This window comes from Scyliorhinus torazame, chromosome 12, assembly GCF_047496885.1.
Source record: "Scyliorhinus torazame isolate Kashiwa2021f chromosome 12, sScyTor2.1, whole genome shotgun sequence".
NCBI lineage: Eukaryota > Metazoa > Chordata > Chondrichthyes > Carcharhiniformes > Scyliorhinidae > Scyliorhinus > Scyliorhinus torazame.
The window spans coordinates 201180777-201207234 of NC_092718.1; the positions used below are offsets into that span (position 1 = coordinate 201180777).

Genomic DNA, 26458 nt, shown 5'->3' on the forward strand with positions numbered 1-26458 from the left:
CAAATCCCCGCGCAGCAGCCGGCTTTTCATAACGCCTGTTGCAAGCGGCCGCGAACATGTTAAAAAAAACCCGGCTGTATTGCGCATGCGCGCACGATGATCATCGCAAATGCGCATGCGTGCCTATAATCGGGCACGCATGCGCAGTGCGGCTGCTATTGTTTTGAACGGTTGAGCTTTTTGTTTTTTATTCATTTATTTTATTCACTTAATTTTTATTTTTTCATTTATTTTATTCATTTTATTTTTTTTACAACTTCGGTGGGGGGGGGGTTTATTCATTTTTTTTCATTCAATTTACTCTTTTTTTTTTACAAGTTCGGAGGTGGGGTTTTATTTCATAAAATTTTACAGGAAACAAATTCAGAACTTTGGACAGATGGAGACTCCATACTTTCCGACACCAGAAGGCTTCACCTTCATCTAACAGGTTCCATTGGACGAGCGTGTAAGAGGGCCAAAGGGACCCAAAACCATTTCCTCCATTTTTGTCAGCAGCAATCAAGGTAAGAGAAAATGGTGGGTCGCGCAGTTCGGCCTGCGTTAACTAGTACTACCGGTGAGGGTCCCGCTAACCATGATGTACCGTCCCTCCGGGGCCGCAACCGTCTTTGTCACCCTAAACATCGTCCATTTGCTGACCAGTCTTTCCGCCCCCCGGGTCCGCAACCATCTTTGTCACCCTAAACATCGTCCATTTGCTGACCAGTATTGCCCCCCCCCCCCCCCCCCCCCCCCCGGCCCTCATCCCAAAACAGGAATGGTAGGTCTGTCCCACCTAGCCCTTTCTTACCCGCAGTCGGTCCTGCTCTCTCAGGTGCGTCTCTTGGAAGATTATGTCTGCCTTCAGGTTTCTTAGGTGGTTGAGGACTCTGGATCTTTTCACTGGGCCGTTGAGTCCTTTACGTTCCAGGTGACTATCCTGGTGGGGAGCTTCTGTCCCCTAGCTCCTGTGGGATTAACCATATTCACCTGGTGGACGCGCCCCTGCCCTCCGGGTTTCCCCCTTGTTAGGGAGCCGTCCTGGATGGTCGCTGTCACTGCTCTCTCCATGCGGTCGGGCCCCTGCACTCCGGGGCCTCCCTACATCCAGGTGGCCCCAGCCATAGTCGCCCGCTGTGCGGCCACCACACGGGTAGACCCCTTCACTTTGGGGTTTCCCTTCACCCAGAGGCTGTACTGGGTGGATGCTTGCAGCGATTCCTTGTTCCGACCCCTTCGTTGCGGCACTCTGTAGCCTTGTACCTGTTCCTTTTCTAGCCTTGTTAGACCCTCCGGCCCTGTGTGTCCGCCGCCCCCAGTCCCTCCCTTTTCTCCCCCTCTCCCATATATCCCTCCTTTGTCCCTCTTTCCCCTGCTCCTGACCCCATTTGTCTTCCCGCCTCTGTTGAGTGGTCCCACCCGCCCTCTGCCTGGCACCGGCCCTCTGTTGGCGCACTGCGGCCCTGCTTTTTTGCATGTCTCCGGTGCTGGCTTTCTTGCTAGTGCGGCGACCCCCCTCTAGGGAGTTACTGTTTTGGTTCCCCCCTGCCCACTCTTCCCCCGCCCTACCCTGCGCTTCCCGTGTTTGCTCACCCTTCTCCGCTACTCTCATACCCTTGTTCTGGGGCCTGGTTTCCCATCTGTCGGTTCGTTGGGTAGTGGTTTGCTTTTTGTTCAGGGTGCGCTTGCCATGTTGGGGGTGGGGGCGGGGGGCCTGGCATTGCCTCACCCCCCCCCTCCCCCTCGGCGTGTTGTTGCCCCTTACCAGGGGCACGTTTCTACCCTCGCTGTTGGTTTTCCAGCTCACGTTCTTTGATAAATTTGTTTGCGTCGGCAGGGGATATGAAGAAATATTCTCTTTTTTGGTATGTGACCCAGAGTTTCGCTGGGTGCAGCATACCAAAGCGCACATTGCCCCTGTGAAGGGCTGCTTTTGCTCTATTGAATTCGGCCCTTCTCTTGGCGAGGTGTGCCCCAATATCCTCGTACACTCTAATGGGGTGCCCTTCCCATCTGCAGGTTCTGTTCTGCTTGGCCCAGCGCAGAATTGTTTCCCTGTCTTTGTACCGGTGCAGTTTGGCTATAACTGCCCTCTGGTGTTCCCCCGCCCTGGGTTTCGGGCGCAGTGACCGGTGCACTCTGTCCATTTCCGGTGGGTTGGGGAACATTTCCCTCCCCACTAAGTTGCCCAGCATCTCGGCCACGTAGGCTGTGGGGTTTCTACCCTCGATCCCCTCTGGTAGGCCCACTATCCTAACATTTTGTCATCTTCAGCGGTTGTCACCCTGCCCTTCAGGCTCCCCTGCGTTGTGCCCAGTCTCGCCACTTCCTTCTCCAGGGCCGTGATCCGGTCGCTCATGTCAGTCGCAGCACTCTCCAGCTCCTTAATGGTCGCATTTTAGGTTTCCAGTTTCTCCTCCTGGGCTTCCAGTTTCTTCTCTGCTCTGCCCAGGGCGAGCTGCACCTCCGCCAGGGCCTTGGCCATTGCTGTCTGTACTGCGGCCTCTGTGTCTGCTTTGGTCCCTGCCTTGCTTTCTTGCTGGTGTTCCCTCAGCGCCTTGGCAAAGGCTGCCTTCCAGTTCCCCTCTGGCCCAGGGGGAGAAAGCTCCTGTCTGCCCAGTTCTTTTAGGTGCGGTGCGGCTTCCATTCCGCCGCTTTGTGTGCCAGTTAGCTCGTCGAGTGGGCTCGTGTATTGCCCCGTTTGCTTTTGGTGCCCTTCTGGCATTTAAAATTTTTTATTTTATTATTATTTTTTTTAATTCCCTTATTCCCCCATTCCCCTCTTTTTCTCTCCCCCCTCCCTTCTGAGGAGACTTTTTTCAGGTAAGTTTGGTTATCTTTTTTGAGAAGCGTGGAAGGAGAGGGAGTGTTCTGTCCCTTTAACACTTTAACAGTTTTCTTTTTCTAAGACTTTTTTTTCCCTTTTTTTCCCCCCCTCAAAAAGAGGGAGTTTTTGTTTTCTCCCCCCCCCCCCCCCCCCCCCCCCCCCCCCCCCCCCCCTCACTCAGCCTGGAAACAGAGAGAGAGAAAGGCTTCTCGGGCCGGGAGTCCCCCTTTGCTCCGCCGCTGCCTGCCTCGTGGTGGTTGCCGCCCGGTGGGGGGGGGGGGGGGGGGGGGTTTGGCTCAGTCGGCCGGGCCGGCTTGCAGGCCCACGCTCCGCTGTGCCGGCTCCGCTTGGGGGGTGGGAGGTGGGGGGAGGCGCAACTCTCCGGTTGCTTCCTGGTTTCCGGCCCCTAGCTCCTCCCGCGTACCTTTCCTCCCTTCGGCTCCTTGAGGCCTCCTCTCCTTCTCCCCTGGGGGGCTCTCCCCTCGTGCTTCTCCTGCTGCTCGCTCCGTTCCCGAGCGCCCGGGTCTATGGTCCCGCTCCGCCTCGGAGTCAGGGACGCTCCTCTTCCTTCGCTCCCGCCATGCGGGGGCGCGGTCGGCACAGCTCGCACCCGGGCGTGCGTTCTTCGTGGGGGGAGGGGGGGATGCGACTATGTCCCCCCCCCCCTCCGGAGCTCCTCTATGTGCGACCACTCCCCTCCACCGCCGGAAGTCGAATCAGACCAAATATCTTAACTGATAATGAAGATTCCTCACTATACATGCTAAAAGATACTTTCATGGTTGATGCAGTTCCTAGGATTAATGCACTAGGTTGTAATAACAAACCAGTACAACAGCTCTCAAAGATAATTAAAGAGTGGACTGTATTACTTGAAAGAGATGGCTCAGATATTCCATTTAAAATTGATACAGGGCAGCACGGTAGCATTGTGGGCAGCACGGTAGCATTGTTGGGCAGCACGGTAGCATTGTTGGGCAGCACGGTAGCATTGTGGATAGCACAATTGCTTCACAGCTCCAGGGTCCCAGGTTCGATTACGGCTTGAGTCACTATCTGTGCGGAGTCTGCACATCCTCCCCGTGTGTGCGTGGGTTTCCTCCGGGTGCTCCGGTTTCCTCCCACAGTCCAAAGATGTGCAGGTTAGGTGGATTGGCCATGATAAATTGCCCTTAGTGTCCAAAATTGCCCTTAGTGTTGGGTGGGGTTACTGGGTTATGGGGATAGGGTGGAGGTGTTGACCTTGGGTAGGGTGCTCTTTCCAAGAGCCGGTGCAGACTCAATTGGCCGAATGGCCTCCTCCTGCACCGTAAATTCTATGATCATCTATGATGAGCCCACGCAAATCTCATTAAGGAAAGGAATTTAAGACAAGCATACAGTACACCGCTAATACAGAAATCTATCTGTCAACTGACTGACTACAATGGTAATACCACAGCCACAAGAGGTTCCTGCTCGGAACAGATTCATTGCTCGGAATGGCAACATCAAAATGCCAATTGACTTTGAGATCATGGAAGATGATAAGTCATCGCTAATTGGGGTGGATTCTTGCGATAAATTAAACCTAGTAAAGCAGATACACACAACCAATAAGTTAAAAGACACGCTACAGAATGAAATTGGGCAACTTTTGGACAAGTATGCACGTGTTTTCTCGGGAATGGCATCCTACCCATTACATAATCAAATTAAAAAGGTTGCCAAACCCATGATACATGCACCAAGACGAGTTCCAACTCCGTTGAGAGAGCGTCTTGACCGAGCTTGACCGCATGTAACAGCAAGATGTCATCTCCAAGGCCACTCAATCGACGGACTGGGTCAGTTCGATGGTATGCGGATGCAAACATAATGGAGACTTAAGAATCTGAACAACATTATGAGGGAACACTACCAAATACCCAAGAGGGAAGAAATCACTTCCGTAACGGCTAATGCCAAGCTATTCGCCAAGTTGGACCCCTCTAAAGGCTTTTGGCAACTCCAGCTCGACATTCACGCCTAAAGCTCTGCACATTCAACACGCCTTTCGAAAAATATTGCTTCAATCAGCTACCGTTTGGAATAATTTCAGTATTGAAATCTTTCACAGCGCCATGGAGACTGTAATTGAAGGGAATCCGGGGGTACGAGTATACGTTAATGACGTCATCATCTGGTCCAATATCCCAGTAGAACATTGTGACAGGCTCAAGAAAGTGTTTGACAGAGTTCAGCACTATGGACTTAAATTGAATCGTGAGAAATGTCAGTTTGGGATCCACAAATTGACATTTCTAGGCGATATATTACAGGAAGGAATTCGACCGGATCCAGACAAGATCAAGGCCATGGGGGTAATGCCGGTTCCAACGGACAAGAAAGCGATTCTGCGTATGCTCGGTGTGGTAAACCTCATGGGGAAGTTCATTCCCAACTTATTCAATCGTACAATGGCTCTACATAACCTCATTAAAGAAACGTTGACTTTTAACTGGACACCTGAACACGCAGCTGAGTGGCAGAACATGAAAGCAGATAACCATTCCAAATATGGATCATCGAGAGATACATAACCGCCTAAGGTTCTGAAAACGGAAACAAAAAGAGAACTATGACAAGCACACAAAACCTTTATCAAAGTTAAAAGAAGGAGACTATGTTTGTATACAAAATCCTAATGGTGGATGGCAACATATAGCTAAATTTCCAAGACCAGTCGCACCCAGATTGTACTTGGTTCAGACTGAATAAGATTCAATGTTCAGAAGAAATAGAAGAGCACTATTGCAAATAAATCATCATGTTCCATCTCAAGCTCAGAACATTATTGCTCAGGATAACATCTTCAAAGATATTGACTTTCCTTCCTTGTCACCAATGCAGCAAGATAATTTGGAAAATCAATTGCATACTTTGACGATACCACTGAGAAGATCAACTAGAACGAGGAGACCACCGAACAGATTAAATTTGTAATGACTGTAATAACTATTCATTTATTATCAACAATGTGACTTAACAGTTATTTTGCAACTGAATGTAAAAGAAGCTTAATGATTCATGCTCGCTCATGTAATGTTCAAGGCAAAAAAAGTCAGTGTGTAACTTTCTTTTCCAAAGAAAGGGGGATGTGACATCTAAAATGTAAGAACTGCAAGGGTTAATGAAATGTCTAAATCAACCACTAGAGGGAGCAGATGTACACTTATATAGGGTATTTATGCTAAGCCTGGGGATGGGGGGGAGGGCGAGAAGTGAATAATTGCTTATTGTCACAAGTAGGTTTCAAAGGAAGTTACTGTGAAAAGCCCCTAGTCGCCACATTCCGGCGCCTGTTCGGGGAGGCTGGTACAGGAATTGAACCTTGCTGCTGGCCTGCCTTGTTCTGCTTTCAAAGCCAGCGATTTAGCCCTGTGCGAAACAGCGGAGATAGCTAGAGTGCAGACTGAAGGAAATTAAAGGGAGAGGTTGGTTGAACTCCATGATACATTTTGGGGTTCTGAAAAAGCCTCGCCCATAACCATTGGGGACTCGAGGGGGATAAAAGCCTATCTATTGGATTGGCTTTTGTGAACTTAAAGACAGTGAAGGATTGTTGCTGTTCCGGTGGGGTATTTTAGTTTAAGTGGGGAGAGTGTTGTGAACAATGGCTCTTTCAGAGGCTCAGAAGTTTTTTGGGGTGGAGAATGTCACACGTAGTACTTTACGGACAGAAACGAAAAGCAGACTGTTAGATTTGGCAAGAACATTGCAGTTAACATTACCTGACAAAATGCGAAAAGCTGAGGTAATTATGGCGGTGGTTAAGCATTTAAAGTTGCCTGAGATAGAGTTTGACTCATTGGAAATGGCAAAAATTCAGTTGCAAATTAAACAAATGGAACATGAGAAAGAATTAAAGCGGCTGGCATACGAGAGTGAGAGAGAGGAAAAAGAAAGAGAGAGAGAGGAAAAAGAAAGAGAGAGAGAGAGGAAAAAGAAAAGGAGAGAGAAGAAAGGAGAAAAGAAAGAATAGCCCTAGCAGAACAAAAAGAAAAAGAAAGGGAGATACAGATCAGGGGAAAAGATAAAGAGAGGGTGTTTGAGCTTCAGAAAATGGCCATGAAACATGACAATCAGTTAAAATTGGCAGACATAAAGGGAAACGTACAGTTGGATGATAGTGATGAGGATAGTGAGAAAGAGTGTCATAGTCGAAGGCTTGGTGGGAATCTATTTAAATATGTCCAAGCATTACTAAGGGTTGACGAGAAGGAAGTGGAAGCCTTTTTCATTTCATTTGAGAAGGTAGCTAAACAAATTAAATGGCCACAGGACATGTGGGTGTTACTGATTCAAACAAAGCTGGTAGGTAGAGCTAGTGAATTGTTTGCATCACTACCGGAGGAGGTATCTGGAACGTATGAGGAGGTGAAGAAATCCATTTTAAGTGCATGTGAGCTTGTGCCTGAAGCTTACAGACAAAGGTTTAGAAATTTACGGAAAGAATTTGGTCAAACATACATGGAGTTTGAAAGGCTCAAACAGAGAAATTTTGATAGGTGGATAAGGGCTTTGAAAATAGACCAAACGTATGAAGCTCTCAGAGAAATTATATTTTTGGAGGAGTTTAAAAATTCAATTCCTGATGTAGTGAGAACTCATGTGGAAGAACAGAGGGTTAAAACTGCGAGATTAGCAGTGGAAATGGCAGCTGATTATGAATTAGTTCATAAATCAAAGATTGGTTTCCGACATCAGTTTTAGCCAGTGAGGGATAGAAACTGGGGACATGAGGAATACTCAAGTGGTAAAAGTAAAGGTGATTTGGTGGGAGACAGTAAAGAGAGTGTACCTCAGATTAAAAAATTAATCCAGGAGGGTGGAGAAGAAATGAAAAGTTTCAGATGTTTTCACTGTAATGAACTAGGCCATGTAAAGTCACAGTGTTGGTGGTTGAAGAAAAGCACTGGGAAGGCTGATGTGGTAAAACAGGATAAGACAGTGGGGTTTGTTAGAGTGGTAAAGGAAAGTCCAAGGGAAGCGAAGGAGGTGCAAACGATTGTACAGCCTGTTCAAGAAGTAATTGTTAAGAAGGTGCCAGGTGTCTTTAAAGAATTTACTTGTGTTGGTTAAGTTTACTCATGTGTATCAGGAGGAGCAGGTAAAGAAGTCACAATTTTAAGAGATACAGGGGCTAGTCAATCTTTAATGGTAAGAGATGAGGAATTATGTAGGTTGGGAAGAATGTTGCCAGAAAAGGTGGTGATATGTGGAATTCAGGGTGAGAGGAGTAGCGTTCCATTATATAAGGTAAGGTTGGAAAGTCCAGTGAAGAGTCGAGAAGTGGTAGTAGGAGTAATAGATAAACTATCTTGTCATGGAATACAGTTTATCTTGGGTAATGATACAGCTGGATCGCGATCGCAGGTGGGAGTGATGCCTACTGCGTTGATAAGCCAGTGCAAAATCAGACAACTGAAGTGTTGAAGGACGAATATCCTGGGATTTTTCTGGATTGTGTAGTAACAAGGCCGCAAAGTCACAGGTTAAGACAAGAGGAGAAATCAAAGAGTGAAGATGAAGTTGAAGTGCAATTATCAGAAACGATTTTTGATCAGATGGTTGAAAAAGAACAAGAACAGGTGGTGGATGAGGTGGATATTTTTAGTTAAGGAAAAGTGGCAGAGTTACAACAGAAAGATGTAGAAATAAAACGGCTATATCAGAAAGCATATACGGAAGAGGAATTTGAGAGTATACCAGAGTGTTATTACCGTAAAAATGATGTCTTGAGAAAATAGAGACCTATACATATGCAGGCGGATGAAAAGTGGGCAGAGATTCATCAAGTAGTATTGCCGGTAGGGTATAGAAAGGAGATGTTGCGAGTTGCACATGAGGTACCAGTGGGAGGTCATTTGGGAATAAGGAAAACTCGAGCTAAAATCCAGAAACATTTTTATTTGGACTACGTAAAGATGTAGTTAAATTTTGTCAATCATGTCACACATGTCAAATGATAGGGAAACCTCGAGCAGTGATAAAACCAGCGCCCTTAATACCCATTCCAGCATTTGAGGAACCTTTTACGAGGGTCCTAATCGATTGTGTAGAACCGCTTCCTAAAACAAAAAGTGGGAATCAATATCTTTTGACTAATGGATGTGTCACCTAGGTTTCCAGAGGCCATTCCAGTACGTAATATTACAGCTAAAAGGATTGTGGAGGAGTTACTTAAATTCTTTACTAGATATGGACTATCCACAGAAATTCAATCGGATCAAGGAACAAATTTTACTTCAAAGTTATTCAAAGAAATTATGGAAAGCTTAGGAATAAAACAATTTAAATCAACTGCGTACCATCCAGAATCGCAGGGAGTGTTAGAAAGGTGGCATCAGACAGTAAAGACAATGTTGAGGGTGTATTGTCAAGATTATCCAGAGGATTGGGATAAAGGAATCCCATTCGTATTGTTTGCAATTAGGGATGCACCTAATGAGTCTACCAAATTTAGTCCTTTTGAACTAATTTTTGGTCGTGAGGTAAGAGGACCACTTATCTTGATTAAGGAAAAATTGTTGGGTGAGAAATCGGAAATTACACTATTGGATTACGTGTCAAATTTTGGGGAACGATTAAATAGAGCAGGTGAATTGGCTCGACAACATTTGAAAGTTGCACAAAATGTGATGAAACGGGTAGCGGACAAAAAATCCAAAGTTCGTAGTTTTGCCAGTGGGGATAAAGTTTTAGTGTTGTTACCAGTGGTAGGGGAGCCTTTTAAAGCTAGGTTTTGTGGACCGTATCAGATTGAAAGGAAATTAAGTGAGGTGAATTATGTGGTAAAAACACCAGATAGAAGGAAGACTCACCGAGTGTGTCATGTGAATATGCTTAAAAGGTACTTTGAAAGGGAAGGAGAGAAAAAGGAGGTTTTAATGATTCTAACTCAAAGTGACTGTAATGACCTCCAATTGGCATTATTGGTTGACCAATTGGAGTATGAGCTCCCTCAATGATAGCTCATCGAGGAGTCCCATATAAGCACCTGTGTAGGCTTTGTGAGGAGTCTTAAGTTGACTGGAATGCTAGCAGCACTGTTTGGAGCTGCTCTTGTATATAAGTTACTGCAAATCAATACTGGTGTGGTGACGGAACCCCTGCCTCCTGTGGATTATTACAGTGGCGACGAGGTAAACAAAGAACCTTGCGGAGACCAGCTGCCGCACTCTGAGGATAAGCCTTGCTCTTTCAAAAATGCCTCTTTTTGGGAAGTTGGATCCATTCGACCCGACTATTGAGGACTGGTCCCAGTATGTGGAGAGAATGTGTTACTTTTTCCAGGCCAATGAGATAACGGAGGACGGAAGGAAACGGGTTATACTGCTGTCGGCGTGCGGACCCTCAGCCTTTGCCATTATACCTAGTCTAACTTATCCCGATACGCCGGACACGATACCTTTCCAAGATATTAACGAAATTGGTGGAAGAGCACTATGACCCAAAACCACCCCTCATTTTGCGTAGGTACAGATTCTACACAACGAAGCGGGAAGACAAAGAGTCAGTCACAAATTTCTTGACCCGCCTGAGAAGGCTGGCGGAAAAATGTGAGTTCGGCCCGACGCTGAATGAACAGGTTAGTGTGTGGCATAAATGACCTCCAAATACAGAAGCGCCTGTTGGCGGAAACGCAGCTAGACTGCAGGTGGGCGTTACAGCTCGCACTGTCCCTAGAAAAGGCAGCAAGTGGGGCGCAGGAACTACAGGGCACGCCAATGGAGGTAGATGCCTGGGAGAGGGACTACCACAATGGGTCCAGCTACCAGATAGCCGCCCTTAGGAAAAGCCCGAGGAACAGAGGGCCAAAGAAAAACCCCAGAACTGCCCCCAAGTCTGCTAGGACTAACTGGAGACAGAGGGAACTACTGGCTGAGTCTCTTTTTCCCAAGTTTAACGGGGAAAGTGGAGAAACAACAGGAGGTCCAACGCAGGGGGCATGATAATAGTCGGCAGCAGAGACATTTCCAGGTGGGGGCACTGGTTTGGGTCAAGAATTATGGGAATGGACCAACGTGGATCAAAGGCATGGCACGAGTCCCAAACAGGGCCCATATCATATAAAGTTTCGATAGGAGGTAAGGTGCTGAAGAAACACCTAGACCAAATAAGGGCAGCGGAACCACACCTGGAGGCAGTCGAAGCAGGACCGCCTTGAGCTGGGATAGCTCAGACGGGAAAGATACCCACACCCCAGCCCCGAGCAATTTCTCCAGACCCCGCCATCCGGTCGTCGAGTCGGAGATGGACACGTCCGACGAGGCCGCCGCGACATCTCCCCGAGGAGGAGGAAGAACAAATTCCAAGGAGGTCGTCAAGGAAAAGACGGGCACCTATAAGGTACACCCCACCCACGTCGGAGAACGACCCGGCGGATGACACAGAGGTGACAGACCCGGACAGGAGGAGCAGGAAGAAGCTCAGAGGAATGCCAGCTGGCAGGAATTCCTCGGACCTTGGGGGGGAGAGGTGTAATGACCTCCAATTGGCATTATTGGTTGGCCAATTGGAGTATGAGCTCCCTCAATGATAGCTCATTGAGGGGGCCCATATACGCACCTGTGTAGGCTTTGTGAGGAGTCTTAAGTTGACTGGAATGCTAGTAGCACTGTTTGGAGCTGCTCTTGTATATAAGTTATTGCAAATAAATACTGGTGTGGTGACGGAACCCCTGCCTCCTGTGGATTATTACAGGGACAAACCAAATCCCGATGACTGAATTTGACATACCTCAAATTAAATTGGAAAATGAGGATGTTCTTAAAAATTGGGATGAATTGTTAAGTTACCTTCCAGAGGAAAAACAAACTGACCTGAAAGAGTTATTGATATCACATGGGCAAGTTTGTAGAGATGAATTGGGAAGTACTAAAATGGCTATACATGATGTAGATGTGGGAAATGCTGTTCCTATCAAACAACATCCATATAGACTTAATCCTTTAAAATTGGCACAGGTTAACAGAGAGATTGAGAGTATGCTGAAGAATGGCATAAGTGAAGTGGGTTGCAGCCAATGGAGCTCACCCATAGTGATGGTACCGAAACAAGACAGTACCCAACGGTTGTGTGTGGACTATCGAAAGATGAATGCAATTACAAGAACGGACTCTTATCCTATCCCACGTTTGAAGGATTGCATTGAGAAATTGGGACAATCTGCTTTTATTTCCAACTTCCAGACATGGAAAGAACATTTAAACCATCGTATGGAGTTCTTCGATCGACTTCAGGTGGCGGGTTTGGTGATGAACCGAGCCGAAAGTGGATTTGGATAAGTCCGGCTTTGATTTTTATGTCATCATTGGCTACAGGAATAGTGCCAGAGGACTGGAGGACAGCAAATGTGGTCCCTTTGTTCAAAAAGGGGAGCAGAGACAACCCCGGCAACTATAGACCGGTGAGCCTCACGTCTGTAGTGGGTAAAGTCTTGGAGGGGATTATAAGAGACAAGATTTATAATCATCTAGATAGGAATAATATGATCAGGGATAGTCAGCATGGCTTTGTGAAGGGTAGGTCATGCCTCACAAACCTTATTGAGTTCTTTGAGAAGGTGACTGAACAGGTAGACGAGGGTAGAGCAGTTGATGTGGTGTATATGGATTTCAGCAAAGCGTTTGATAAGGTTCCCCACGGTAGGCTATTGCAAAAAATACGGAGGCTGGGGATTGAGGGTGATTTAGAGATGTGGATCAGAAATTGGCTAGTTGAAAGAAGACAGAGGGTGGTGGTTGATGGGAAATGTTCAGAATGGAGTACAGTCACAAGTGGAGTACCACAAGGATCTGTTCTGGGGCCGTTGCTGTTTGTCATTTTTATCAATGACCTAGAGGAAGGCGCAGAAGGGTGGGTGAGTAAATTTGCAGACGATACTAAAGTCGGTGGTGCTGTCGATAGTGTGGAAGGATGTAGCAGGTTACAGAGGGATATAGATAAGCTGCAGAGCTGGGCTGAGAGGTGGCAAATGGAGTTTAATGTAGAGAAGTGTGAGGTGATTCACTTTGGAAGGAATAACAGGAATGCGGAATATTTGGCTAATGGTAAAGTTCTTGAAAGTGTGGATGAGCAGAGGGATCTAGGTGCCCATGTACATAGATCCCTGAAAGTTGCCACCCAGGTTGATAGGGTTGTGAAGAAGGCCTATGGAGTGTTGGCCTTTATTGGTAGAGGGATTGAGTTCCGGAGTCGGGAGGTCATGTTGCAGCTGTACAGAACTCTGGTACGGCCGCATTTGGAGTATTGCGTACAGTTCTGGTCACCGCATTATAGGAAGGACGTGGAGGCTTTGGAGCGGGTGCAGAGGAGATTTACCAGGATGTTGACTGGTATGGAAGGAAAATCTTATGAGGAAAGGCTGATGGACTTGAGGTTGTTTTCGTTGGAGAGAAGAAGGTTAAGAGGAGACTTAATAGAGGCATACAAAATGATCAGGGGGTTGGATAGGGTGGACAGTGAGAGCCTTCTCCCGCGGATGGATATGGCTGGCACGAGGGGACATAACTTTAAACTGAGGGGTAATAGATATAGGACAGAGGTCAGAGGTAGGTTCTTTACGCAAAGATTAGTGAGGCCGTGGAATGCCCTACCTGCTACAGTAGTGAACTCGCCAACATTGAGGGCATTTAAAAGTTTATTGGATAAACATATGGATGATAATGGCATAGTGTAGGTTAGATGGCTTTTGTTTTGGTGCAACATCGTGGGCCGAAGGGCCTGTACTGCGCTGTATTGTTCTATGTTCTATGAATCACTTTCCTTGAGGAGTTTCCGATACCGTCAAGACAAAGGGAGGCAATGCGCTCTCTTAACGAATGAATTTGATCGAGCAGCTGTGCAAAAGTTTTGTGGCTTGATTACTCCACTGATGGAATTGCTGAAGAAACGTTAAAAAATTCAATTTGACTGCCTGAAAGCTGTGATCACCAATGTTCCTGTATTGGAGAATTGCAAGTGACTGGTCAGATTGAACTAAAGTATCTGATTCTAAAGAGAAATGCCGAGGAGTAGAGAAATGGATGGATCGTGCAGAGACTTTGTTCAAAGAGACTGTCAATCGAGAAGGATTTTGGTTGGAGGAAGAAGAATAAAGAATAATGGACTATATTATTATAGCTGTTTGCATGTGTTGGTTTTTGTAAAAAACAAAAAGGTATATTTACTGTGTACATTTGTTAGTGGATGGTGCAAAAGTCAAAAATGAAACCAACTTGAAGTTTTTAAAAATATATATATTTTTATTCTCCTTTTTCACATTTTCTCCCACATTTACACCCATCAACAATAATCAGCAACAGATGTGTCAATCCCCATAATAATAACAACAATCCCATCCTCCCACCAACCCCCAGACATCAGCCCGCATGTTTACAGAAACAAATTACAAAAAGGAATCCGGGTTTACCCATAGTCACCCTTAATATACACAGCCCCCCTCCCACCCATCCCCCCCAACTAACATTCGATGTTATCCAATTCTTGAAAGTACATAATAAATAGTGCTCTTGACTTGTAGAACCCCTCCGAGCTTCTCCTCAGTTCGAACCTTAACCTTCTTAAGGGTCAAGTATTCCAACAGGTTCCCCCGCCACGCCAGGGCACTGGGTGGAGAGGCTGCTCTCCATCCCAGCAGGATCCGACTTCGGGCGATCAACGAGGCGAAGGCTATGATATCTGCCTCCGCACCCGTTTCCAACCCTGGCTGGTCCGACACCCCGAATATGGCCTCCCGGGGACCCGGGCCCAGTTTCACACGCACCACCTTGGAAACTACCCTATCTACCTCCTTCCAGTACTCGCCTAGTTTGGACAGGACCAAAACATATGAACATGATTAGCGCCCCCCCAACGCTCACACACATCCTCTACTCCTTCAAAAAATCGGCTCATCCTCGCCCTCGTGAGGTGCGCTCTATATACCACCTTCAGCTGTATCAGCCCCAACCTCGCACATGAGGTGGAGGCATTCACTCTCCAGAGCACCTCACACCAGACCCCCTCTATAACCTCTCCCAGCTCTTCCTCCCACTTTGCTTTGATCCCTTTCAGTGGTGCCTTATCCTCTTCCAAAATAGCTCTGTACCGACCGCTGTCACTGCCCCCTTCTCCAGTCCCCTTGTCGTCAGCACCTCCAGCAATGTGTAGGCCGGTTCCTCCTGGGAAGCTCTCCTTCCTGGCAAAATCCCGAACCTGCATGTACCTAAACACTTCTCCCTGCTCTAGCCCATACTTCGCTTCCAGCTCCCCCAATCCTGCAAACCGACCCCGAAGAAACAAATCTTTTAGCATCTTAATCCCCCTCTCTTCCCATTTCCGAAAACATCCATCCCACCTCCCTGGCTCAAATCTGTGGTTCCCCCAAATCGGCATTTCCCTTGACCCTACCCCCCAACCCGAAGTGTTGGCGAAACTGCCTCCAGATTGGCAATGAAGCTATTATTACCGGACTCCCTGAGTATTTCCCCGGGGCTATCTGGAGCGGCGCTGCTGCTAGTGCTTTCAGCCCCGACCCCCTGCACAAACTCTCCTACATTCTGACCCACTGGGAATCAACCCCTCTGACCCAGCTCCGCACCTTCTCCGCATTCACCGCCCAGTAGTAGTACAACAGGTTCGGGAGACACAAACCCCCTGCCTGCCTTCCCCTCTGTAGCAGCACCTTTCTCTGGCCACCTTCCCTCCCCATATGAACGAAGTAATCCTTCCCTCAACCTCCCTGAAAAAAGACTTTGGCAGGAAAATCGGTAGGCATTGAAAAATAAACCGAAATCGCGGCAACACATTCATTTTAACTGCCTGTACCCGATCCGCAAGTGACAGAGGAACCCATCCCACCTTCCCAGATCAGCTTTCACTCTCCCCACCAAACTAGTGATGTACCTGCGAAGCCGCCCCCACTCCAGGGCAACATGCACTCCCAGATACCTAAAGTGAGTCCCTGCCCTACGGAATGGCAGCCCCCCCCCACCCCCGGCCGTGACACCATAAAATACTCACTCTTGTCCAGGTTCAGCTTGTACTCCGAGAAAGACCCAAATACCCGCAGTAGCTCCAATATTCCTCCTATCGATGCACTCGGTTCCGACACATACAGCAGCAAGTCGTCGGCATATAAGGACACCCTATGCTTATCCCCTCTGCACTATTCCTTTCCATGCTCCCGAACTTCTCAATGCGATGGCCAATGGCTCAATCGCAAGTGCAAACAGCAGGGGGGACATAGGACATCCCTGTCTCGTCCCACGGTGGAGAGAATAGTATCTCAAACTGATACTGTTTTTGCGGACACTCGCCTTCGGCTCCTTATATAATGGCTTTACCCAGTTCACAAATCTTGGTCCAATCCCAAACTGCTCCAGCACTGCTATCAGGTACCCCCATTCTACCCGATCAAGCGCCTTCTCGGCGTCCAATGCCACAACTACCTCTGTTTCCTTCCCTTCTGCCGGTGCATCTCACGGTCTCCCCCGGGTGGCTCTGACTTGTACCAACCTCTCATAAAACTCCTCAAAAACCTTGTTAATCAGCACTCGAGCCACCACCAACTTCCCTGCCCTATCCCTCACCTGAAGAATTTCCCTTGCAGCTGCCTCCCTCTGGAGCTGACCTGCCAACATACTCCATGTTCATAAACTGCACCCCTTGCTCATCTCAGTTGGCGCACCGCCTTCATGGTGGACAGTCAGTCGAAGCTCGCCTGTAGTTCCTTGCTCTTTTCCAGCTTCGCTAGGTCCCCATCTTCTGCATACCTCCTATCTACCTCCAACATCTCATCTATTACCCTCTGCCGCTCCAATCTCTCCTCTTTGTCCACCCTGGCCTGAAACAAAATTACCTCACCCCTCACCACCGCTTTTAGAGCCTCCCAGACGACTGCCTTTGACACCTCACACGTATAATTGAAACCTACATATTCCTTAATTACCTTTTCAATTTTCTCACAGAACACTTGGTTCCCCAAAAGCCCCACATCCAGCTTCCACCCCGGCCTCTGCACTACCCCCTTCTCCAGCACCATATCCACCCAATGTGGAGCTTGATCTGACACTGCAATTGCAGAGTATTCCGACCCCTTGACTCCAGCCAGCAAAGCCTTTCCCACCACAAAAAAGTCGATCCACCCCCCCCAATCAGCTCATGCGTGTCCAAGTCGGGAATGGCCCCAAACACCTTCCTCGCGAATCCCACATCGTCCCAATTGGGACCGTATACACTTAACAGCGCCACTAATCTCCCCTCCAGCACCCCTGCCACAATCACATATCTACCCCCCACCCCCCCTAATCTGCCACCACCTTCTCCATCTGGAAGCGTACCCTTTTGCTGACCCAACACCGCTATCCCTCGAGCCCTTCCATCAAATCCGGAGTGGAACACTTGGCTAACCCAGCCCTTTTTAAGTCTCACCTGGTCCTTCACCCTCAATTGAGTCTCCTGCGGCATTGCTACATCGGGTTTAAAACTTTAAAGATGTGCAAGCACCCTTGACCGGACCTCCTAGCCCTCTCACGTTCCACGTGACTATCCTTACTGGGGGTCTCTCACCCCCCCCCCACCTTTCTTATCCACCATATCACCGGGCCTTGCCCCTTAAGCCTGACCCGCCCCTGTCCATTGTTAACATCAAACCCCTCCCCCCCCCTCCCAAGAACCCCCCCTACAAAAACATCCCCCAACATCCATCCCTTCCCCCCCCCCCTCTCGCTAGCCTCGTAGGCCCATTGAAGCCTGCTATCCAGGCTCCAACGTCCACAGCCCTCCTCTCACCTCACCCCCATTCACTAGCTGACTTTAGTTAGCTAGCGCAGGTGGCTCCCCCCCGCCAAGACATCTCGCCCCCTTCCAGCCAGTCCCAGAGAAAGAAATACCAAAACAAACCCAACAATCCAACCCCTACAATTCACCAACATAACATTTAACCGTCGCAACACAGAACGCCATTAACTTGAACTCTGTAACAATGCAAAGAGAAGTAAATTGCAATACAAATCAGTAAAAAGAAAGTTGTAACATTTAAACATTTTCCAGCTGCTCAAACACAGTCCACAGTCTCTCTTCCAGTTCCACTCTTGACGTCTGTCCCAAGCCTTCTGCCCTCACGAACGCCTCAGCCGCCTCCGCTGTCTCAAAATAAAAGTCTTGGGCGTTATATGTTTCTCTCAACTTCGCTGGGTACACCATACCAAATCGCACCCCCTTGTACAAAGCCGCCTTCACTTGCCCAAACGCTGCTCGTCTTTTTGCCAACTCCACCGTCAAGCCCTGGTAGATCCGAATCGCAGTACGATCCCACAGCACCACCCGCTTCTGCTTTGCCCAGCTTAATACCTTCTCCTTCATGCAAAACTTATGGAAGCAGATAATTACTGCCCTTGGCGACTCGTTCACTTTGGGCTTCGGCCTTAATGACCGATGAGCTCGGTCTAGCTCGTACCGGGTGGGGCTCTCACCCTCCCCCATCAGCTCCGCCAACTTCTTAGCAAAGTATTGCGTTGGCCTTGGGCCCTCTGTCCCTTCGGGCAAGCCCACAATTCTCAAATTGTGCCGCCTTGAGCGGTTTTTCAAGTCTTCCAGCTTTGCTCGGAGTCCTCTGTTAACCTCCACCACCCTCCGCAGCTTGTCCGCCATCGAGGTGACCTGGTCGCTGTGTCGTGACACGGCCTCCTCCACTTCCTTCATCTTCTCGCCCTGCTCTCTCACCTCGGCCGATGCCTTTGCCACCGCCACCCTCACCGGGCCGATTGCCTCCTCCACCAATGACTTCAACGTGACCGCCGTCTCCTTCCTCAAGGCCTCCATGTGCCTTGCAAACTGTTTTTCCAGCTCCACCGCCATCACCTCGGTCATCTTCTCCACCGTAAGTAGTGCGGCCCCGCCTTGCAGTTTGGCTTCCGCCATCCTGTCAACACTTTTGCTCGTCTTCTCCTTCAGCAGCGAACCTGCGTTTTCTCCTTTCTTCGACGCTGCTCTTCGCATCCTTTAGCGGCTTATTGTTTTTTATCTTCTTTCTTTTCTCCTCTCTTCCCCTTCACCCTCCTGTCCTTCATCAATCTGACTTATTCTTTTTTTGAAAAAAATAGGGTGAGAGAAAAAAACTTTTACCAAACTTCCTTAAACCTTCTTTCTTTCTCCTCTGTATTCACCCAGAGCTCCCTGGGACCAGGCTTCAGCCTTCTTTCTTCCTCCTAGGCAGGAGCCATCCGACATGGAGCACCCTCCCTACATAGTGCCCTGGCCTCGGGCCTGCCGCCTCGGTCTTCCCGTAGCTCCGCCCCCGCTGCTCTGATCTCGACACCGCGCTGGGCCCAGCACCTCAGCCCTCGCCGCCCGACACCCACGCGGGGTTCTTCGTCGGTTTTTAAACCAGCCCCGCTGGCTGCTCGTGACGGCCCTAAAGGCCGACGATAGTCGGGGGTACGTGAAGACTTGGCGATTTCCCCGAAATTGCCCTGAATCACGGCCACCGGCGGGAGCTCTCGTTGCTGCGGCCGCCCTGCTCGCCCACGTCACCCGAAGTCAAAACCATCTTGAAGTTGATGGGTTTTTTTTTCTTGGGGGAGGTGTCATGTAAGAGTACCTATAAGACATGGATGTTTAAGCAATGTACCTTTAAGAAAACAGTGATGTCAGAGAGTGGGTGGAGCTGGGCTTTAGGTCAGCCATTTTGCAGGTTTTTAGTTTCAGTTTAAAAAGCAGTGGGTGTGTGTCTGTGTGTGTCCAGAGAGCTGCAAGAAGAAAGCAAGGTGCTGGAGCTGAAATCAACCAAGCTAATATATCTCTGCCATTCTACAGAAAAAATATACATCCTTTAACCTGATGTGATACTGTTTAAAGGTGTTAAGTCTCTTGGAATTTTGACGGAACATTTTAAGGAGTTATTTACTGTTGCAATATTTTCTGAGTTATCTTTGAAGTAAGGGGTGTTAAGAGATCCAATGTTTATTTAAGATGTTAAGTTGAGTTCATGGAATAAACTGTTTTGTGTTTAAAAACCCACGTGTCCATAATTGTAATCCCACACCTAGGGAAATAGCGGTGTGCTAGGAAAAACAACAAATCCATTAAAGGGAGAGGTTGGTTGAACTCCATGATACATTTTGGGGTTCTGAAAAAGCCTCACCCATAACACAGTAGATTGACAATATGGGTAAAAGAGAAAAAGAAGTATTTATATGGTGCCTCAACATGTTTTTGAAGCGTGTGCCTAAAGGCATTATACACCAATTACTCTTGGTGTACAGTCTCACAGTTGCTGTGTATGCAACATTGGCTGCTGATTTGAGCTCAGCATTTTAAAACAAGTAAAATTTAAACCATTTATTCTGTTTTTGATTGTGTTGATTGATAAAAAGAATGGCCTTAAAAAAGCAGGAATCTCTGGCTTTGAATCTATGAAATGCTAAACGTATATCTGAATAGGTAGGCTCACCCAACAGCAACTAATAATACAGAATTTTTCAGCGCTACACCAAAGTGTTAGTTTTAATCATTTGTTGAAACCCTGCAATAAAATTTGAACTTAAACCAGAAAGAAGTATCGAGGGGTGAGTAAACTGTAAATAATAGAAAATTAGTCATTCTTGAAGTTCGAGCAATGTTGCAAACGGTTTGAATTTGGTCTTCCAGTTATGGCAATGTCATAGATCCCTATTCTGTTGGTACCATCTATTTTAATTATATATAATAATTCCAGAATAAATATGCAGTGGTGATGTGGAATAGGATTAAGCAACTACATTAAGACCACACCACCAATATTAGGCTTGTGGCCCACAGTATGTTTGAGGCACTGAAAATGGCCCAAAATCACAGGCCAACACAAAGGACACTTGGAGCCAGAACCTAAACAGCGTTGGAACAAACTTGAAATTAGGTAGCCTCCCCACAGAGGGCTGGTATCCTGCATTGCACTGCAGCTACATAAGCATATGTTTGGAATGGCACTTTAGTGGAGACAGTCACCTCTCTGGGCCCTACCTAATCCTATTATCACCATTCTGACCATTTGACTGGCTGCTCGCATTAAAACCTCTGCTTCCCTGATCCTAGCTGTGAGCATGTTAAGATTTTGCCCAGGAGCCAACTTCATGCAAGAAGGTAAATTCAACTTTCTCAGGGACATGACAGTATTGTGAGCAGTTTTGGGCCCCGTAGATAAGGGTCCAGAGGACGTTCACAAGAATGATCCCTGGAATGAACAGCTTGTCGTATGAGGAACGATCGAGGACTCTGGGTCTGTACTCGTTGGAGATTAGAAGGATGAGGGGGATCTTATTGAAACTTACAGGATACTGCGAGGCCTGGATAGAGTGGACTTGGAGAGGATGTTTCCATTTGTACGAAAATCTAGAAGCAGAGGACACAATCTCAGACTAAAGAGATAATCCTTTAAAACAGATGAGGAGGAATTTCTTCAGCCAGAGGGTGGTGAATCTGTGAAACTCTTTGCCGCAGAAGGCTGTGGAAGCCAAATCACTGAGTGCCTTTCAAGACAGAGATAGATAGGTTCTTGACTAATAAGGGGATCAGGGGGTTCTTGACTAATAAGGGGATCAGGGGTTATGTGGAGAAGGCAGGAGAATGGGGATGAGAAAAATATCAGCCGTGATTGAATGACGGAGCGGGCTCTTGTGCCGAGTGGCCTAATTCTGCTCCTATGTCTTATGGTCTTATTAGTTTATTGGTTAGCAGCTTATTAATAAAATTTCCATTACTCTAACGATGCGTTGAATACCATAAATTTTATCCAGCCTATGTTAATTTCCAAAGAAACTACAATGACTTGTCATTTATTTATTTGTTTCAGTAATCGGTATTGAAAGAGGTTATGGTCTCTTTAACTAACTTATAGATATTTATATGCAAGCACTTTCTCATCTGCCTAACTGTACAATTTATGTTGTAGAGCCTGGTTTTTTAGGTTAGTATTGCACAGATTTCTTTTGTATTTCATAGGGACAGAATATTGAATTAAACAAAATAATAAAATGTTAAATAGCAAAATGCATGTGGAGATTTTCTCTGTTGTTACACAATGCTGTTGCAATGGTGTGGGGGGGGGGCAGAACATTTTGGAAAGATGTGTCCTGAAGGTGCATCTTGTGAGCATTACTGATATTTGGCTTTGCTGCTCTAGTGTCCTAATCTACAGTAGCAGGCATTTATTGAAACAATGCAGACCTAGAAAATTTTCCAAAACAACTTGGTCAAGTTGCAGCCTGGCCATGACACAGTTTCACTAGATTTTCTACTCTGCAGTGGCCTAGAAAAGTTAGAAAGAAACTCCAGTACAGTTTACCTGCTGAGGTGTTGGAGCATGCTGGCCTATGCCATAGGTCTGCTGAACTACATTATTAGACTTAGCTCTTGGGGGGGCAAGGTGATGCAGTGGTTACCACTGCTGCCTCACGCCGCCGAAGACCCGGGATCGATCCCGGCCCCAGGTCACTGTGTGGAGTTTGCACATTCTCCCTGTGTCTGCATGGGTCTCGGCCCCACAACCCAAAAAGATGTGTGGCGTAGGCAAATTGGCCAGGCTAAATTGCCCCTTAATTGGAAAAAAGGAATTGTGTACTCTAAATTCATTAGACAAAAGATTTCCTCGATCTGCAGTAAACGTCAGATCGTTAAGTAAAATTATTTTTGCAACTATTAGCACACAAACAATTGTTTTTATTTGTTTGCTGTTTTAACAGAGGCATTAAGATGATAAACCTCGGCAGCTCGGTGACGCCCTGTTGCCTCATGGCGCTGAGGACCCGGGTTCGATCCCAGCCCCGGGTCTCTGTCCGTGTAGAATTTGCACATTCTCCCGTGTCTGCGTGGGCCTCGCCCTCACAACCCAAAGATGTGCAGGGTCGGTGGATTGGCCATGTTAAATTGCCACTTAATTGGAAAAATAAATGGATTGGGTACTCTAAATTTTTACAAAAAGATGATAAACCTCATGGGCAAGATAGTTTTAATATACAAATATTTAAAGTTTTGGGTAATATAATTTAATGGCCTTAGTTGATCCTGGCTATTGACCATTTAGTGAACTTTGAAAATCTATTAAGTACAAGCTTTTTAAAACAACATGAATGCAGTTGATTGATTCATAAATGCATACCTCACATAAAAACAGGTACATTAAAAAAAGTAATGAGATCTTTGGGTTTTCAAGTATTGGTCTTGTGGGGCAAAGAATGTCCTAATAGTGTATTGCTGTAAACCCTTAAAATTTTATATTTTGAGTTTTCAGTTGTTCAGGAAGTTTTCAATATGTTGTGTAGCTTTTCAAATTCATAGTGCTTCGTGTGTGAAGATTGTTCTAACGTTTGTCTTGTTGATCCATCCAGGTTTTTCTATCTTCCCCGGAGACAGATGGTTTTTGGAAGTTGGAAGAAAATATGAATTAACAGTGGAAATTTATGACAAAAGCAGTAATAAAATTTATTTATCTAATGTAAGTTATTAAGTCACCAAATTTTGTCTCTTCAGTGAACTTGTTTCAGTTTTTATGTTCTTGACTAATATTAATCATCAGTCCTCTTCAATCTTTGAGAGATATCAGTGCTTTTCTAGTAACACTTATTTATTTACATTACAAATGCGAGTTAAGACGATTATGTTTTGGGACTGTCTCTTTAATTTAAGACAGGGAAACTAAGGGAAGGGCCTTTCAACTGTCGGTTGACATTACAACTCAGTGACATGAGGAGTTGTGAGCCTATTTGAATTGACTGGATTGTGTCCTTTAAAGATTTTAATCCTGTGAAGAGCGGCCTGGAAAGTAAATACGTATATGGAGTGGAGTGATGTTACGACAACAATAAAAAGATTATCCTTTCTGTAGTTTAGAGTACTAGTGGGGTTTCCAACTGAGTAATATTTAGTCAATATTGCTTTTGATTTATTTGTCACAGTAAAAGTCTTTAAACCTGAAATCTTGTTTAAGTTAGCCACTGGGAATTCCAGTATTGTTTTTTTTAAATTCAGAGTATCCAATTATTTATTTCCAATTAAGGGGCAATTTAGCATGGCCAATCCACCTAACCTACACATCTTTGGGTTGTGGGGGTGAAAGCCACGCAGACACGGGGAGAATGTGAATACTCCACACAGACAGTGATCCGGGGCCGGGTTCGAACCCGGCTCCTCAGCACCGTAAGCAACAGTGCTAACCACTGCGCCACCGTGCCGCCCTCGAATTCCAGTATTGTTAAAACATTTTTGGTTTCTATGGGGATTGTAACAGAAAATTAGTTGCAGCTTGTGCATGCATTATAGGAGATCTTGTTGCAATATTGAGGAGGACCTTTGGTCTCATGTCTTTGAAAGCTGTTTGCTGGGTTAATCTTAAACCAATGCAGCTTGTAATGGTCGGAATTCTCTGGTTGTTACGATTCACTTTTCCTGCCGGCAGTGCCACCCACATCCACTGGGTTCGCGGCAGCGTTGGGTGGTTACAGTGGAAAATCCCATTGACAAGCGACGGGAAGATAGAATTCCACCAGCGAAAGGCATGCCGCTGAGAAACACGCGATCGGGGAACCGGAGAATCGCGCCTAATGTCTCTTCCCAACACTGGCATGGACTGATTGGACCTGCCTGGAATGCGTTACCGGGGTGGTGGTGGAAGCAGATATGATAGTGGCATTTAAGAGGCAGCTTGATGAATACATGAATACGATGGGAATAGAGGGATGTGGACTCCGGAAGAACAGAAGGTTTTAGTTTAGACAGGCATCATGATCTGCGCAGGCTTGGAGGGCCGAAGGGCTTTTTCCAGTGATGTAGTGTTTTTCGTTCCTTGACGAATAGACTATTTCCATGCCATATATCCTCTATAATAGATTTGCATCATGTATTGCTGCAAATATTTCTCCACTTTTTTTCTCTAAAAAAAGGAATGACCTTTACCTCAGTTGCTCCCTGTTGCAAAACTCTACACATCAATAACTCGGGGTTCTGCAGGGCAAATCGTGAGCAATCAAAGACTGCTATAATCATTCTTCTTACGACAAAATATTTGTCGCAATGAGATTCATTAAATAAGAGATATATGTAGGGTTGGCTTCTACAATTCCTCAGTCGCGTGTTTCTCGGCAGCGCGCCATTTGCTGGTGGCGAGATTGACTACTCCCGCTGCTTGTCAATGGGATTTCCCATTAAAGCCACGTCATGGTTAAGGAAACCCGTGGGCAGGGATGTGCTGGTGGAGGGAACAGGGAATCCCAACAGCTGCAGAATTGCAGCCATAATGTTTTAACATTATAATTATTTTAGTTCTGATCTTCCATTATTTATCTTGAAAAATTTGAATGTTACCAACTGTTAAACTAGAAAAGTTAAGATAATGCTTTCTTTTTCCCCCCATAAATTTAGAGTACCCAATTAATTTTTCCAATTGAGGAGCAATTTAGCACAGCCGATCCACCTAGCCTGCACATCTTTGGGTTGTGGGGGCGAAACCCACGCAAACTGGGAGAGAATGTGCAAACTCCACAAGGGCAGTGACCCAGAGCCAGGATCGAACCTGGGACCTCGGCGCCGTGAGGCAGCAGGGCTAATCCACTGCGCCACCGTGCTGCCCAAGATAATGCTTTCTTAATGGTTTTCCTTTCTGCATCCTTGATATAAATTCAGACTAGAATTATAGTTTTTTTTTTCTGTCAGCTGTGAGAGCAACAAGTGAAGTAACACTGGCAATCTGAATCCATTTTCAAAAGAAACAACAGAGCTGACTATGTTTCTGCACAAATTGAGAGTCTCACTCTTATCATTGGATTGTTGCCATGGATGCAGAAGCCGGATCAGTTTACTGGTCAGCACCCTGTCCCCAGGGATACCTGACTAATGTTCAGATTTTTACAGGGGTGAGCACTTAATTAATATGGAGACAGGTTTCCTGACCAATTAAAACCAGCGGGTGCAGGAATATTGAGTTTGATAACTGTTGGACTCATTCAGATACTCCATGGCAGTCATCACTGAGGCAGCTGGTTGTCAGGAGGGAGAGATCTGCAATTTGTGCCATTTCGCCAGAGGGAAGGACGAATTCATGGTGGGTGGGGGGGGGGGGGGGGGGGGGGGGGAACAGGAGGCATGGCACCTGGGGCAGGGCAGGTGTTTGTGCAGGTGTTTGTTTCATTGATGATGACTTGGAATTAGTACTGCCAGCTATGAGGAGGTCCTCTTTCTGGAGAGTGGTCGGAGGAGGCCATCGCATCATGCAGCAGGAGAGCCTCTCTGTTCAGCATCATCTCACTTTGTCTCAAATTCCTTCTCCTGTTCATCCCGAGATGAGTTGTCTCATTCCAGGGCCTCACCATTCTCAAGGAGTCAGGGAAGCTGCCAAGAAAGAGAGTGCACACATGGAGAAAGCTCTTGTGATCACAAAACAGTTGGACATTGAGGGCGTAGGAGCACTTCTGTTGATGGACTCTTGCTGTCCAGTCACTGGGTGCTATGATGGCCACATGGGTATAATCAATGATGCCCTGCACCTAGGGGAAATCCAGTGATGCACTGAAATACTATGCTATGTTTCCCTGTGATGCCATCTATCCCAAAGAGGGCATCAGGGATCAATGAGATACAGATAGAATGGTGTGAAGCAATTTATGAGATGCT

At 46.7% G+C, this 26458-nt stretch overlaps 1 protein-coding gene across 1 annotated transcript in view; it reads left to right on the forward strand.

The window, feature by feature from the left end:
* LOC140387123 (nuclear pore membrane glycoprotein 210-like) overlaps positions 1 to 26458 on the forward strand; it is a 227860-nt gene that overhangs the window by 90048 nt on the left and 111354 nt on the right. Inside the window, exons 8-9 of the mRNA XM_072470134.1 lie at positions 21693 to 21761; positions 23182 to 23288. Of these exons, the coding sequence (XP_072326235.1) occupies positions 21693 to 21761; positions 23182 to 23288 (176 nt within the window). The remainder of the gene's footprint in view (positions 1 to 21692; positions 21762 to 23181; positions 23289 to 26458) is intronic.